We start from the raw sequence: 17,533 nt of genomic DNA on the forward strand, positions 1-17,533 counted from the left end.
CTAATCCCGGGGTGCTGCGGGCTCTGCAGAGATGTGCTCCGAGTGGTTCTGAGAAACAGCGAATTTCAGCTACTCGTCAGCATTAGCTGGACATTGATATTCTTTCAGCTCCAAGGGAACATAATGCTGTAAAGAAGCAGCTTTCTGATAACCAGCATGATTAAGGACTTTGATCCAGGAGGGTTTGGCTTGTCCTTTATAGCCAAGCATGGCAAAACTCCCTGAAAAACAGACGCAAAGAGAGTGACCCTCTGGATGGGTCGGTTCATTTATTAGCAGCACAGCACAAACTCCCTCCACGCATCACGGAAACTTCTTAGCCCTTCTTTTTTTCCTTGGATTAAAATAACAGAACGTTTAGGAGAGAAAAAGGGTGATGAAAGTGGGAATGAGCCTCGCTGAAGCCATAACCTCACTGCATCCCAGATCTGCAGGTATTTCAATAAGCTAAGATCGATTCCCAGAGGTCAGTCAGCAGGAATATTGTTTTACTCTTTATTTTTAAGCACTGGTACTTTTTCATATTTGACTACGTGAAAATGGTTAGGCACTTTGAATCCTTCTTTTATTAGTTTACATCAGTTTCTTCCTGTTATGCCTAAACTATTCCCCATGTCGACTCTGCTCTGGTCCTCTGCTGTCACAAAGTACAAAGGCATTATGTATTCTTCCATTTTAATAATAGTGTCTTGTGTTTATATTATGCTTTTCATTGCAAAGACTCCCAAGGCTATTTGCAGCTGGTTAGATCGAGACCATTCCTGTAAACACTTCTAATTTAAATAAGGTTTTGCAAAACCAGGCAACAAGACCCTAAATCCTGATCCTGCTGGGGTCAAGGGGATCGGGGTTTTTTTGCATTATCCCTGGCAGGAGCAATATGCGCTTGGAAAAAATGCTCCGGCCTGCTCTGAAACGCAGCCCTCCCCCACCCCCCCCCAGCACGGACCAGTCCTGCGTGCGATCGCTTTTGGAGCTGTGAATTCAAATAGCGCGCATAGCTGAACCAGCGGGAGAAAGCTCATGAAGCAGAACATAATTACCCAGGCTGGAAATCAGGGCAGACACGTGGGTGAACACCCTTGCCCTTAGGAAAAGCAAAACAGGGGTGGCACGTGATCGGCCAGCAGCGTCTCAGTCACACCGCCAGACACCAGCATCCCACCGAAGCGGCAGGGCAAGGAGATGGCCACCAACCAGCATGTCCCCAGGACGGCGGTGGCCCTGCTTGCCGCTTTTTCTCCCCCCGGAGCAGTCGGGGCTGGAGGCTGAACCGAGCTCCCAAAATGCCCTGGAAGTGCTGCGCCCAAGCGAGCGGCACAGGTGGTTCAGGGAAGAAAGTTTGACAAAAGACAAAAAAGATTGCTTTTTAATCAAAAAAATTCTTTCAAAAGTATTCAGGGCTTTGATGAAAGAATGAAGCAATGAAGTTTCAGGACAAAACCAAAAAAGAAAACCTCAAATTTTTGCTTTTAAAAGGATGAAAGTAAAAACAGCTTCTCAGGAATCAAACAGGCACTGAAGTGAAATCACTGTCTCTGCTGTAAAGACTACGCCGTCCTCCCCTGGCATGGTCATAGCAATGAGCTTTGAAACTTGAACCAGAAATTGATATAAATTTCAGTAAAGCAGGAGGGAAAAAAAATCCCCAAACCCCCAAGATAAAAAAAAAGAAGCTGGAAATACAGCCAGTTCTCCATCTGATCTCTGCTTGAGAGATTGCAAATGAAATCTTAATCAAGCTAGCTGGTTGTTTTCCTGATTTCCTTATCACCCAAATTATTCATCCAAACCTGGACTCAATAGGCCCCAGTTTTCCGGTAGGACACCCAGCATGGATTTCCTGGACTAATGATACCAATGGATTTCTTGTTCTCCATCTGATCTCTGCTTGGGAGATTGCAAATGAAATCTTAATCAAGCTAGCTGGTTGTTTTCCTGATTTCCTTATCACCCAAATTATTCATCCAAACCTGGACTCAATAGGCCCCAGTTTTCCGGTAGGACACCCAGCATGGATTTCCTGGACTAGTGATACCAATGGATTTCTTGCAGCAATCCAAGGGAAAACTGTAATAAGAACTTTCCAAAACTGGTGGTTTCACCTTCCTTCCATCCAAAAAAATAAATAGCTCCTATTTCACTTCAGACTATTTTCTTTTTCATCAACCTTTCAGTTTATGATTGTTTTTCCTTGCAAAGCAGTTGAATTTTAGAGATGGAATCTTTATAAAATAATTCTTTTTTTTGGGGGGGGGTTAGAAAAATAAACTCCCTTTAGGATGAAAAGTTTGCAGCATGCAGCTTCTCATTGGTGAAGTAGGGTCAAAACCCCAAAATAACTCTCCTATTTCCTCTCACCATCCCTAAGCCAAGAGGTTTTTACTAGGCTACACTGGCATATCGTGGTAGGAAATATATTGATAAGCACTATATAAATATCTGTACATTTTTGGTAGGGAAACACACCGGTAATTCTTAAGCAAAAGAAACATGGTAGAATAAATACATTTACCTTCCTTGTGGAAGCCAATAGGCTTTGCTGAACCTAACCTGGTAAAAACAGACATTTCAGAGCTCCCCGCCACATCTGCAATATCTCTAGAGCACACGAGAACAAGCGATCTGAAAAGAAGAACAGTGATTACTGCACGATTGCAAAACATCACTTCATTAAGAATCTGCAAGACCCTTAAGCTCCAATTCAGAAAGGTACTTTAGAGCTTGCTTAACTTTAAGAACATGCTTAAATCCCTTTGATTTCAATCACACGTAAGCTTTCCTAAGTTTAAGCCTCTGTTTAAATGTTCCTGAATTAAACCTGTGCTTCACACGGAATCAAACCAAGCACAAATGACTGTTTGCAAGTGCATCCCTTATGGGAACATGACACTCAGCCACAGAAGAAATTCAGTTGCTGTACAGTCCTGAGACTCTGAAGCCATTTCTATCCTGGGTCTGATTTTCAGTCAAGCCTCAGCCTGGCTTTGGCCCTCACAGATGTGCTCTCAGCCCCCAGTGAATTGTACCTGCACTGAACTACAGGTTGCACAACTGGTTGCATTTAGCTGAATGCCTAGACTTGCAAAATACACATCCTACCAGAAAATCAAACCGAATGCACAGGCATCATATGGATATATGTCACTTCATGCACGTTTTATACATGTACATACTCATGTGCATAAATACAGATGTAATAAGTCAGGAGCGTTCGAATCTTTGGTCATGAACTGCTCAGAAATGCCTTGGACTGAAAGTCTGTTTTCTGGTTATTTGACCTGCTTCTGCCAGCAGCCAAGAATTTATCTATAAATCTCTGTTGTTCCACGTTTATGTGGCGACACATAAAACCACAAGGAATGTGGGACAGACACAAACAGAGATGATCCAGACCACTGCCAGGACACATGCAAGGTAACAGAGCCCACAGGCAGGCAGGTCTATTCATTGGCTCACCCAAGAAAAGTCCTACTGGAAAATCTGGCACACCTAGGATTTTCATCTGTCACAAGAGGCAAAAACAATCAGTAAGGGTAAACAGAAACCAACTCGTTTCAGAAATAGAAAACTGAATCATTGGCTGCCAGGAAATTGCTGGACACCGGGATAGGTGTGCAGGATTGCAAATGTCATTGCATTATCTACTCCATGCTGGAAAATGAATGGTTAACTTAGAAGGCATTGCCAGTTTTCCAAAAAACCTGTCTCTGTCTGCTCTAATCTGTGCAATCCTGGGAGAGAGACGCTGCTTCTCCTATTATCTGGGTGATATTTGGGGTTTGTACATATTTAATCCGTGCCAGATTTCTTCAGAGCACAGGTTTGATTATGAAAGTAGGTCATTTTCCTTTCTTTGTCTATCAGCCACGGGTTGCTACATGAACTGGGCTCCCAGCAGTTTGCTTACCTCTCTTTTATAAATGTTTGAACATAATCAGTTATTGCACTGGCAGCGTTTTCACCAGTAACTGTGTCAAAGTGCCGCCTACTCACGACTGCTCCTGAACATGCATCCAGCACCACAAAGAATATCCCACGGCTATTGAACAGGAAAACTGTGTCATTTATCTGAAACAAAAAACAGAGGTAGGTTTTATGGAGGCAGGCTGGGGAGTTTCAGACTCTGATCCCGCTTTTCCATAAGAAGGGAGTTACGAGCAAGGAAAATATCAAGGGTGTACACCCTATAATTTTAAATGTGTAATTAGTACAGATGAAGTGACATCACTGATAGATGGTCAGTGGCAGGAGGAAGCAAACCCCCTAGTTCTCAATGGGGTACAAAACCGAGAAATGAGGTCATCGGCATCTTTTGTGTATTAGGAAGATACATTTGGGAAGCCGAGAATCCTGGGAGTAAAATGTTTAGTTCAGTCTTAATACAGTTTCTTTCCATGTGGGGGAAATTACTGTCACTTGGCAAAGTAGATTTGACCACGGAGCAAGGGAGAGGTGCTGAGACAGCAGATGGGGGAATAGGGGCGACACATGGACTTTTTTTGTTTTCCCTGGAAATGTAAATATCGAAACCAAAATATTCCTTCTTGGTAGGGCTGCCCCAGTGCCTCAAAGAAGTTGTAGCACAAGTGGCTCCTACTCTTCTCCTTTCCTACAGCAAGGGCTCCTTCCTCAGGTTACATCTCTCAGGATGCGCCACTATCTTTGCTTTTAGAAAGGCAAAGGCTCTCTGAGATGCCCGGCACCGGCGCATCTCCCCAGCATCCCAGGGGACAGCCCAGCCTGGGAGGACACACGCCGCACAACCTCCGCCAAGGAGAGCAACAGCGTACCAAGGTCAGGCTGTCAGAAAGCTGAGCCCAGGATACACAACGCACCACTGCAATCCACGTAGTCGTGAAAGCCCGCAGGCACCCGGGAGCTCAGATACATCCCATCAATCTGAGACATGTGAATGCCTCCAGGGAATATAGGGCCAGACTGAATGAGGGAGCCAAGTGTTAAAAAGTGGCTTCTGCAAGACGTCAGAGGATGCTGAATGCAATAGGGGGTCAAGGGTAAAGGAAACATGAATGTCCGGGCCATGAGTGGGCAGAGGGGAGTAAGGAGGAGCAAAGACAGACTAAATCTTTTGCCTGGTCCTGGCTGTCTCACGCTCCTAAGCCTGGGAAGAGTGTCAAAGCCTGGATACAGACGGAGCAGAGAGCAACCACCACTGCAAACCAACCTAAATGTGAGCCGCTGGCAAAAGAAACAGCCCTGCTGCATGTCTTGCCCCTGTCCGCACGCTGCAGACCTGCTGAGGAGCCAGCACAAGGGCTCACGCCGCCCCACGGGAGCTGGAGCAGGGCACTGCTGCACCCGGTTCACTCAGTCCTTGGGGAGCTTGGATTATAAATTTAAACCACTTCTGACTTTTTCATTTCATTCAGCAAAACAAGAACAAAACGTGTGCTTTGGTACTGGGAGCTCCTCTGCTTCACTTCTTTATTTCCAAATTTCCCGCACCTTTTAAGATTTAGGGTAAGAATCCTCCTTTAGACATGAATCTATCATTTGCCTAGCCCAGCCTTTACTTCAGCTAGGAGTACATGTGTCGGAAATAAAACTGCCTTTGAAAAACAATACTTTGCATTAAAGCTTTAGAAAAGGCAAAGAAGCTTTGAGGATACTACGCCTGTCCCACGAGTGCTGCACACCCGCAGGTCTCTGCACTTCACCGCAGGTGAGGATGCTGCCGCCGGTAACACCCGCTTGCTAACGGTTTTGAATAAATTTTTGATGACGCAGCCAGTGCACGTGGCAAGAAACCTTGGCTGCTCAGACTCCTTAAGGATGCTGTACCAGCTTTGCTTGGCATTTGTTAGCATTAATTATATTTCAGGAGCACACAGGCATGTAAGCCTGGACAGTGACCTTGCAAGCATGATTTCAGTCACCCTTCACCATCTAGACAGACATATTAGGCATGTGCAGGGACAACCTGACAGCTCCAAACCCCTTCAGTAGTGAAACATAGTTATTTTTATCTTTTAGTGCAATGCCAGCAGAGAAAAACAGAAAAACAAACTTGTTTTTTTTCCCCACATCCTTTGTAAACAATGACTTCTGGTGTGCTTTTTTTGCCCCTTCCTCTACATTAGAGTGGTGGTGTTAATTCTTCTTCTGAGGTGATAAAAGGCCTTTTTTTTCTGCTAAGGGCTCAAATCCTTATCTGAATAGAATACGAACTCCCAGTGACTTTAATGGAGCTAATTGTAGGGGAGAACAATGCACTTGCCTCTTCCAGGGGAACTTCCCATTTCCTTCCACCAAAGCTCAGCAAGATTTTGCAGTAACTTTCCTTGGAGATAAAGTTTCCCCTGTTTAATCACCGTTTGAAATGTGGTAAAACACAACACACCTTAATGAACGCGGATGTCAAGTGGTTTTGTATGTCCGCCCTGCTGAGAGACTGGATCTGGATCCTTATATACTTGACTGAGGGTGTGCTAGTGACAGCAAGCTGCAATTACACCAGAGACAGAAACTTAAAAACTGGCTTGCTAACTGGTTTTCATCAACGAAATGACACCGGGTACCAATGCTCGTAGATATGATCACAAAACTTTAAGAATTCTTTTTTCAAACGTAATCCTGGTTCACAGGTAAGTGCTCATTATTAAGACACCATTTATCAAAGGGTCGTGGCAATGCTGGATGGAAGGGACCTCTGATGGTCGCTCTGCCAGTAAGTAAGTTTAAAAGTTGAATAAGAATTTTGTATATTTTGCCTGGCTATAAACTCAAGTGCAGATTTGTATGAGCCTGAAACAATTATACAGGATTTAGACTGGGGCGATTTTACAGTAAATGAGAAGAGAACCTGGCTCTAATTTTCCAGTTACTGCTATTAACCAGAATTACTTCCCAGTTTGAAATTCAGCAGCAACGTCGTACTTTGGAATTCAACACTAATCCAATCTGAGCCCTCTCAAGAGTCCTTTCTTTCTTGTTTAAAAGAAAGAAATGGGGAAAAAAGGTGCCATGAATGTGCATTCACATCCTTCCAGTTGGGCAATTTCTTTGAGGCTATCTTTGAAGCATAGTACAAAAAGCTGCAGAAATTCAGAGCAAAACCCTTCCCTCTACACAGGTGACATGATGCTGGGCAGATTCACGAGTGGGAATTCCCTACGGCTTTTCCTTACATGCTCTGAAAAGGGATCGACCTCATGTGGATGCACATACACCGCATAACCTCAGATGCCGTTTCACGTGGCGGGTACCTGCGGGGCCCCACACGCCCTGCACGGCCCAGCCGGGTGCTGGGACACGGGGCGCTGGGCAGCTGCTGGCCTCTCCGGGAAGGGGTTTGGGTCACAGCTCCAGGAGTCCCCTGGGTACATATGCGCCATGATTTTAATACGTTCGCAGCCTTGCTGAGAGCAGTAACTGTGTCCTTTCCGAGCTTCGTGGGCTTGCAGGTGAACAAATAGGTACCTACAAATGAGAGCAAACAGAGGGATCAGAGCCACCGTGTGCTTAGAGGAAAAGCTAAGTAGAGGCAGGGTCTGCACTTGCTAAATTGCATTATCCCTCCCATTTCCCAACATCACAAACCAACTCTGTCTTAGACCGGTGTAATACAGCACAGCCATTGCAAAATGGGTCCTGCAAGGATGCAGGTCAAGCTCCCCTCTCATCCTGGCAGCACTTGCAGCCCGTACGTCCAAGCCAGCTGCCTTCACCAGGCAAGCGTCGTGTGGGGCAGACGCCCCCTCCAGCCCCAGGCACCCCACGCTGCCCCCAGGCGTGGCGGCATCCCACCAGAGAAAGAGCAGCGGTGGTGCTCAGGCTATTGTGCAGAAGGAGACAGGCTTGCCTATATCAGCATCTCCCTTTCGGTTGTCTGCGTTGCACGGTCCCGGCCTGCAGGCAGAGCTTAGCCCTAGGCATGCATGACAAAAGCTCGAAGGCAGAGAAAGAAGCGGTGGTGCTCAGGCTATTGTGCAGAAGGAGACAGGCTTGCCTATATCAGCATCTCCCTTTCGGTTGTCTGCGTTGCACGGTCCCGGCCTGCAGGCAGAGCTTAGCCCTAGGCATGCATGACAAAAGCTCGAAGGCAGCCAGGTCTTCTGGCCTTTGGAGTTCATTTTTTTTTTTCTAGCTGTTCTAAGTATGTTTTTAATCGTCTCCATTCTGCAATTCAGGCTGGGGAAATTATATAAACAGCTCAGTTCAGCTCCAGGATCAAAAAGATACATGAGCTTTAAAGGGATTTTTCTTTCTATTTCTTTTAAAACTAAATATTTGTTTCTATTTGCTGGAAGAAAGAATGAGTAAGCTTGGTTCCTCTCCAAGGATCCAGCATGTGGGGTTAAAAAAAGAAGGGGAAACATCCCACTCATTATGAAATAAAGTCTAAAAAACAACAACAGGAAAAGAAAAAAGCCAATCCCCTAACTTCTGTACTCTGAAAGGCTAAAAAAATCACTGCTGAATTAAAGAGACAACCGAAAGTCTGACACTGCCAGAATTAAGTTAGGTTAGACTCATCAATCTGCATGTACCAGGTTCAGATGGCTGCTGCCAGCTAATTGCTCTTCCCCCCCCCAACCCACATGTGTAACCATTTTCCCCACTATTCCGTAGTAAACAACCTGTTTACAGAATTTGGGCAACTTTTTTTTTTTTTCTTCCCCCCAAAAAAGGCAAAGGAGGATTAATTAGCAAATTGTTATTTCACAGTTCCTATCATGAGAGAGACCTGGCCATCAGCAAGGAGCCCGGTTAGCAGGGAAGGCATTCCGGGATTTGATTGCTCATGTGTTATGGTTGAATGAATAAATAGGTCCCATCTCATTTTCAAACCTGGCACTTGTGGATTGACTCTGAAGTAGCTACTTAGTCAGGTGAACCGTCATGGGACCCATGATTAGACCACAAAACACTTTTTTTCCTCCCTAACTATTTTAGCTGACTGAGAAACACGGTTTCGTAATATGTTTTTTTAACCGAAGGTGTCCTGGAGTCTTATAAAGATAGTGCAAGATCTCTAGAACTCTTTTCATGCCTTCAAAATAAGAGATGTACCATGGTGCTCTCCTTTTTTCACAAAATCTAATTTTTAGAGTGTGACGAATTTAGAAATACATCTTTATGGGAATATGAAGAAGTTGAAACTTCCCAAATTATCTCAGTGTTGGAGCTGCAGCAGTCACGAGAGGGCTCCTTTTCATGGCCTTTTGGGGTCCAGTGGATTTTAACAAATATTTACACCGCGCCCACACCTGCAGCAATCTGAGCAGCAGCGATGCCTCAAAGGAGCTAAGCCCAGGCAAGAAATCAGCCATTTTCTTAACGGCAATGCAAATCGCTGCTCAGTGATACAGAAATAGACCTAACCCAGGTACTCCAGCCTGTAAATCCATTTTGACCTGAAATCAGTGAAAAGACCATGCAAGATGGAGGGGCCTGAAGTTTAACTATGAGAAAGGGAAAGGAGGTGCTGGGGCTGGTGAGAGAAAGACACCAAGGGTTTGCTGCCCATTCAGGGGCAATGCAGGGCTCACCCCGATGCTCTGTCGAAGTAGAAGAGCCGCTCGCCGGTCCCGTTGAGAGCGCTGGCCCGGGAAGGAGCGGCGAGGTAGTGCTTTACGCTGTGCACCATCCCTGTCCGTCGCTGGTAGATATCCGCCACCACCTGGAAAACGGCTTCCCTGGGATAGCAGAGGGCAACACGCAGCCAGTCTCCTCTGTCGGCAAAAAGGGGAGGCAGGGGGAAAGAGAGAAAATGCACTTAAGGGCTTGAGTACGGGAGAGATGGTCTGCAGCCAAGAGTACAGTCTTCAGGGGAAAACAACGAAATGTCCTTTGAGGTTCTCTTCCTCCTTTAAAAAAACACAACAAATCCTCAAAGCCAAAGAAAATCAGATTTTTTTGCTTTGTCTGGAAACAACGGCTGCTTATTACGAAGGTCTGATCCAGGGACCCCGGCTGACCCCAAAGGACTTTGAGTCAGGTGCCAGGATGGCTTAAAACCAGAGATTTTCTCTTCCTTGCCCCATAAGGCTGCAGTACAACCAGTCACATATCCACTCGTGTCTCCTGAGGCAGCCGGGGCTTGTTTTAGTTCATCCGGAGCTGCTGCGGGAGAGGGAACCGGCATCCAGCAGACGTTTCACCGGGGGCACAGATTCAGGAATTAGAAAGTAATCTCTGACTTGAACCAGAGCCACGGTCTAAAGAGACCTGCTTCCTCCACTTTACAGCAAAGTTTATTATTATGGTTTCCATTAAAATCTCCCTCTCCCCTGCTCTTTCTTCAGCGTCAGTTTAGAATAACTAAGGGCAAAGTTAAATCATCTTTTAACTTTTGTGTATCACAATTTCAGCACGCACATTTACAAAATATTGCCCCCCCCCGTCGCTTTCCTTTATCCTGTGATTTGCAACGCCACCCTCATGGAGGGAAAAACTGGCTCCAAACTAGAAACCTTTGTTACACGACTCGGAGCCAAAAGATGCAGCCACGGTGCACTTCGGATACTGATGGGAAGGATCTTCCACAAAACCCAACACCCTTTCCTGTCTGCGGGATGCACTTGTACTGTACGAAGCAGAAAGCCACAAGAAGTTTACACTTGAAAAGAAAAACCAAATACCAAGATAATTAGCTTAATTATTTTTTTTTCTTTCTACCCTCTGAAGTGGCTCAGTGTACCACACCAAAGTGCCTGAACCAGTACCACGGTTAGCTTTCCTTATACTACCAAAACCATCCAGGCTTTAAATGTATTCTTTTCATTACCTGGCTTCCTGGTTAAAGTGTGAGAATATAAATTTGGCTTAGAGAAAGACAAATACCACCTTCATTGGCTGTCTTTCTGGGCTCTACAAAGCTGAGGAAGACAAAGTTTCTCCAAATGCTCCCCTGAAATGACCCGCCACCCATTCCTGCCTGCAGCGCGATAAATGGGGGAAACCGCTTCGATTTGGAGAAATCCGGGAATCTGCACGCCTAGACCTCTACTTTGCATTACACATGGAGAGCACAAAAGCAAAGCTATTTCAGCCTTTTTCTGCTTTTCTCATTAAAACAAAACAAAACTATCGACAGGATGGAAGAGGGGACAGGCTGTTCTAGAATAATAAATCAAAGCTGCACAAAGACCCATCAGCTTAAGCCAGATACTGCCCTCTAGATTTTAACCAACTCCAGCTGTGTCATAACACAGGACAGCTAGAAAACGGATATATTTTCAGATGATTTGGCCTCCAACTAGAGGAAATGAAAGAAATGCACCAGAGCCATATTTGTGGAATATTTTTAGGACGGAGTCCCAAGACATTTGGTTGTTTCATAAGGGTGATTTGCATTGCGTTAGCACATTTCATCCCCTGAAGAAACCATCAAAAAAAGGGCTTGTCATCTCCCTCAGATGCTGGGAACCAGCTTTGGTTCTGTGCTACACTGACTGCCACCTCCCTGGGGAACGAGAAAGGCACTAGAAAAAGCAATTGGAGGGTGAAAGGAAAAAAAAAAAAAAAGCGTGAAAAAACCCACAGCTGCGACTGTCTTGAGTCGCTGGGGCATTTGGGAATATGAGTGCTAGAGCCTAGTGTGCACGTGAGCAGGCTGAGTGAAACGCTGAAATAAATTACATCAAGATTGAAAGGATCAAATGCAAAGCACCTACTTTGGAGTTTGTAGAGGAAGAGATGGAAATAAGTGCATTCCCACAACAAAGGGCTTGGGAGGAGATGTGAGAAGGGAAGGCATTAGAAGTTATCCTTTATGTAAATACAGGGAAGAATAAGGCGGTTATTTTCTCTTTAATTTAGTGGTGTTTTAACAGCTTCCTATTTAGTTCTTTACTTCAGTTCTGTTTCTTCAGCTTGTACAAAATCCTCCGTAAACCCTCCCAAATACCTGGCTGTGTGGCTGAACTGGGCTCCACCATCTCCAGGAAAAGCAAAGCAAGGAACAGCAGCAGCGCTACTGCGGGACGGTCCGCAGGACTCTGCCTCGCAGCTGGCCGGCGGTGGGGGGTTAGATGCCCGTTCTCCAGCCACTACCAAAACTGAGGGAGAAATGCAACCTCAGGCAACGAGCAGTAATCAGGCATGGGACGTCGTGGACATTGCCTCCAAAGTAAACCAGATGTGCGTGTGCCTTCCTCAGCCACTGCACTGGCCACCGAGGACCTCCTGGCTGGGTCTCAAGTGCAGGAAGCCTTCGTCTTTTTCAGGGGGGTCAATAAACTGTGGCTCCTGCTTTATTTCTCTGCTTAAACCCCTCCATTCCGTCTTATTTACCAGCTGCTACTCTGGGGTGAATGTTTGCAGACAGAATAAGAAAAATAAGTCCTTGTTCTGCCACTCTCAGTACCGGCACGTCAGCTGGGATCTTTGCAGATGCCCCCGAGGCTTGGGGACACACGCAGCACTAGCAAGAAGAGAAAACACTGAATTCGTAGTAGATCCCAAATTACGAATTCAGAGTAATTTCAGACCCCTGCCTGAATGCTGTGGGAACATCTGTAGCTTTAGATGCCCTTCTACTTAAAGACCAGCACAAACAAAGGGGAAAAAAATCATTTAAAACACAAGGGGTAGAAGTCAGACTACCGATACACAAAATGCTGTCCAATGTAGCAATACACAGGACTTTCTTTTTTTTTAACTCTCATTCTTAGGAGTTTCTTACAAGAAAAACAAATAAAAGTATTCTCAGGTGGAAAGTCTGACTTTGGAATTAGCTGTCAGTTTAAGTGAAAGCCATATTAACATGTGTAGGAAACTAACTTGAGCTATTTAAGATATTTTCACCCCAAAACTAAGTAACTGTGTTCACAACCTTTTCTAGTGATGAAGTTCAGTTCATTTTAGAAGTAAGGAATATTCTTCTTTCTTTTTTCATTCTTGTTCTTAATCAGGCCAACATTTTCCTATGCGTTTTTACCAAAAAAAAATTGGCATTTGAAGGAGAAAAGCTAAATATGCACTAGCAAAAAGTCAGGGTTTAGTAGGCCCTAACACTTTCAAACACCACTTGGAAAATTTTTGAGAGTCTGCCGACACCAGCATGTATAAAACCTGACACTTCTGCCCCTCTGTTACTGTCATTCAACAATCCCCACAGTGTGTTTCATGCATTTTTATGAATGTATTTAGCCTGTTTATTTCCTTTTGGAAATGGCTGGGTGAAACAAACCCAAGAAGCCTTTCTTTTTTCACCAGGATACTGACATTTGCAGTTCTGGCTCTTTCAGGTGAAGTAAAAACATCAGGCAAAGTGTTAAAAAAGTATTCTTATGTTTTGGCAATGAGCAGGCTTCCTGGGATAAGCAAAAGCAAAAAAGGACGAGGGAAAGGCAAAAGAAGCAGGCAAGAGGTTTCCTGTTCTTGGACATGTGGTAGATACAGATCTGCACGTACACACATACATACCTCATTTACAACCCTCAGAACAACCCCCCCAGCTCAACCCCAAGCTCCCAAAGGCAAAGCCACTCAGAGAAACGTGATCGAGCAGGCAAAGGAGGGGAGACTTTTGTGAGTGGTGGGATGTGAAGTGAGTTGTAACTTGGAGATGAGATTTGGCCGGAGTAAACATAGAAAGAGGGCATGTCTGGGACTGTCACCGCCTGGGAGAGGACAAATAACACTTGTTCAATATTGTGAACGTGCCCCCTGACTACATCAGATGGAGTATCAGTCCTGGGCAAATGGGTATGGTCTAGTGCTGGGGTTGGTGGTTATGCTGGACGTCAATCCTGGCTGTATTTTAGCTAAGGGAACTTCTAAACTGATGAATATTACTCTAGAAAACATCTCCACCTTGTTTATTGGCATGGTGTGTCACGTAGCTGATGACCATGGAAGTGCACAGTCTAAATCCTGATCTCAGTGATGAAGATCTGGGGTAAGCTAATGAGGGAAAGCCGTAGAGTACAACTAAAAATTACTTATTTTTTCCTTGGGCTTGAAAAAACAAGAGACTTGCATCCAGTGAGTCAGTCTCCCCCAACTGTTATTAATCCTATTTAAAAACAACCGCTCTGACATTTTGGTCAACATCTACGTGAGCTTGAGCTTTCAAAGGGAGTGAGACAACTGAGAACTTGAAACTTTCCTGTTCATAATACGGGAACTAAGCAGAAATCCCCACGTGCTGCTTTGGTAAGTTTGTCTCTCACAGGCTGAATTTTGAACTTCAAAAGACAAAAAAAGCAAAGCCACCATTCAGCCTCCAACCCATCCCAAGAACAAATCACAGGAGGTCAATGCTCCTTGCTCTCACTCAGGATACAGCTGTTTTTTCTCTCCAAAAACATCTCCCAACCTCACAACAACCTGCCCAGCACCAGGCTGAATCTCCTCTGGCACAAAACCTGCTTTCAGGACAAGCCACCTCCTCTCCAACCAGCATCACTGGTGGGGAAAATGGAGCGAGAAATACCCACACAGCTCACAGGTGCTGAGAAGAGTGGAGAAAGGGCTGCAGGGAACCTGGACATGTCCTCACCACTTTCTCTCAGTTCAAGCTCTTTCCCTTGAACCCACGTTTCCCACCGGCTCCCTGCAGCTGTCACTCGCTCCTTCTCTTTTTCTAAATTTCTCTTTAATTTTCTGCCTTCAACTCAAGTCCATTAAACAGATCCAAACCCCCTACGATGACAAACACGGCTACTGGGCGAACATCCAGCAATTTTTTTCAAGACCTTGTTATTAAGGATAGACTCTTCTGGAAGACCGCTTGCTGTGGGGATAGTAACAAGTTAGGTATGTGTTTAGCTAACTAGAGTTGTGTGTATTGGGATTTAAATGCCTTTCCTAAATGTTGCCATTTAGGAAATGCCATTAAAAATTCAAAAGCATGGGCCATCTCTTAATATAAATTAAAATTTTTGGTTTTACCCACGTGCCTCCTTAGGCAAAAAGAATGATTTTTGCCTTTGTGAAGCTCAGCAAATAATAGAGGGGATCCTGCCCTGAGGTACACTTCTGCTGATACTTATGAAACCTGGGTCTGACTCAGACAGCATTTGGCTCACAGACAATTGTATTCAAGCAAAAATAAGAACTTCCTGCATTTAAATACAGTACATCACTTTATCATCTTTTTTCCCACCCTACATGCTTTCGTGGAGGAATCGCATCCCAATTCAATTTGTATCTTTTTTAATGCGTTCCCAAGTACTCTATTGCTGACTAGTGTGTATTTTGTATTTTCCTGCTGCTGTGCCTCGGATGCGCATCAGGTCAGGAGAGGCTGGTGGCCCTGAGGAGCCCCAAGCCCCACTCCATGGGCCAGGAGAAGGGTGAAAGCAAGGAAAAAACCTTCAGGTTTCATGTGCCAGGCTTCAAAGTGACGAGCAGCCTGGTTTGCCACGGCCATCTGGGGACTGTCAGATGCTCAGATTGCTCTAATTCATGCTGTGAAATGGTCAGCTCAGGAAGAACATCTCTCCTCCGAGTTACCTTGTTAATCCCGGCTGCTGCCACCGGGCCAGCTGCAAGCGCAAGCCGCGGAGGATAAAGAGCAGCAAGGGTTGCAGGCGGGGAGGCAAAGACGGGGCTTTAGGATCACTCGAACATGGCGATGTCAGCACCCGCTTTGGCCCAGCTGTAGTAAAACGGTGCAATCTGCAACCTGGTGTTCTGGCAAATGTTTTAGCTTCTTTCCAATTTAAAAAAAATATCTTGTGGCTTTCATCTGCTGGTTGACCTGTGGGTAACTTAAGGGATTTAAACAGACAGAAGGGAATTCAAATATATCTCCCGACTTCTGTGTCGTGCGGATGATTAACTCTGAATTACAGATGTTATCAGGAGGGGCAGGCTATGAAACCCAAGTAACGCTTTACTTATTATTATTGGAAATAGTGCTGGTGTTACTTGTATTACATTCAGATCTGGGCTATCGAGGTCAGAACTCATGTACGTACAAGAACAAGAAAGCAGTCACAGCCTTAAACTGTTAGCTCCGCTTTGAAATACTAATTTTGCCTTCCTGTGCATTTATCAATCTGGGAAGCAAGAGGAAAAGCTCATCTAGAACTAATCTGAAAAAGAAACAATTTAGGAAACATCCATAAACTGGGCAAGTCTGCAACAAGCACATTCTAGCCTTGTCTCATTATCTTCGTTTTCCTCCAGACCTTATCACCGCTAAGGAATTTAATCGCAAAAATGACAAGTAGCTGAAAGTATGAATCAGACTGGCGTTGAATAAGAAGCCGTAGGATAAACACCTACCTACACAACCCTGACAAATACAAATATAACAAGTCCCCCAGAGTCTCAGTGCAGACGTGGGCTGCATAAGTTTGCTTGCACTGAAATCTCCCCCTTTGGATGGGTTGCGGCATCCTGGAGGCTTCATATCACCCAGCGTCCAAAGGCTCCACTATTTTTAATGAAGAATTTAGACACAAACTCATTCCAGGCTCTTGAATTTTCAGATAATTTGGGTTATTCACTGGTGAATATGATAACAAGCCCTAGCGCAGAACTCCAGCCTAGCAAATACAGGAGTCAAGCAGTGCACCTGTGCCCATCCCTGCGCAAACACCACAGCGGGGAAAGGCTGAACACATGCCCAGGCCCACACATGGACATCTGCGCTTTCGCTTGCTGTTGACAAGAAATTGGGCCCTCCCCTGCCAATTTCTTTTTTTTTTAAAGGCTCTCATAAGGTTCCAACTCCTTCAACAAGGCACCGAAGAACATCAATATTATGAGCCTCACTGTACCCCTCCAGGTGAAGCTAAGAGGGTGCCGATGAAGAGAGCCTGGGGAAGGCTGCCCTGCGCTGTCCTTGGAGCCAGCATCTGTCAGGAGAGGTGCAGTACAAAGGAAAGCCCCTGCTTGCAGGACTGTGGCAATCTACCTACAAAAAAATACCCTCTTTATACTATTAGCTGCTCACATTTCCCTGAATTCTCTCTGTCAAACCACAGCAAAGAGCCCTAATAAGAGAAAACCCTTCCCTCTGAGCCTTAACAGACCACGTATAGAGATATTTGCCTGTGCTCATTAAAAACAAGGAATGTTTAATCTAATTGCCACTGCTTTTCAGGCTGCTTCAACAACACAACTTATTACACTATACTTCAGATATGTGCTTTGAGGAGATTTAATTCTTATCTTTAGATGTGCTGATAGCACAAAGAAGCCTGGCTGATTTACTGAACAGCACTGTGCCTTTGATAACAGTATTTGCCTTAGCTTCTTCTGCGATTAGAAAATTTGCACAGGCACAAAGCCTAGGTTATTAAATTGAAGAACTTCATTTCTGACTTTGCTTGCTGTATGAAGTGCCAATCTTTGTATTGTTTTCCAGCACCTGAAAGTAGGGACTTACTTGCAACCAAATAATGTTTTCCGTCCCCTCCTCCTGGCTTACCAGCCTCTCCCCTCTCTTGTAACAAGCTTGATGCTCTCTGCGGGCCTTTGTGCTTCAGGATAGTAATTTTGAGGAAAGCCCTTAACTCGGTCTTACACATAATTCTCATACTTCTGTGAAGCAGAACGCCCCCCCCAAGAAAACATACAAACAGCTCTGAAGGGGCGGAAACCGCTC

At 45.0% G+C, this 17,533-nt stretch overlaps 1 protein-coding gene across 1 annotated transcript in view; it reads right to left on the reverse strand.

Annotated features, from left to right (window-relative positions):
• LOC103896722 (transmembrane protein 2-like) overlaps nucleotides 1-17,533 on the reverse strand; it is a 60,240-nt gene continuing 42,707 nt past the window's right edge. Inside the window, 6 exon segments of the mRNA XM_009276624.2 lie at nucleotides 1-221; nucleotides 2,516-2,625; nucleotides 3,911-4,071; nucleotides 6,365-6,466; nucleotides 7,230-7,443; nucleotides 9,516-9,698. Of these exon segments, the coding sequence (XP_009274899.2) occupies nucleotides 1-221; nucleotides 2,516-2,625; nucleotides 3,911-4,071; nucleotides 6,365-6,466; nucleotides 7,230-7,443; nucleotides 9,516-9,698 (991 nt within the window).

Source organism: Aptenodytes forsteri, unplaced genomic scaffold, assembly GCF_000699145.1.
Source record: "Aptenodytes forsteri isolate BGI_AS27 unplaced genomic scaffold, ASM69914v1 Scaffold1, whole genome shotgun sequence".
NCBI lineage: Eukaryota > Metazoa > Chordata > Aves > Sphenisciformes > Spheniscidae > Aptenodytes > Aptenodytes forsteri.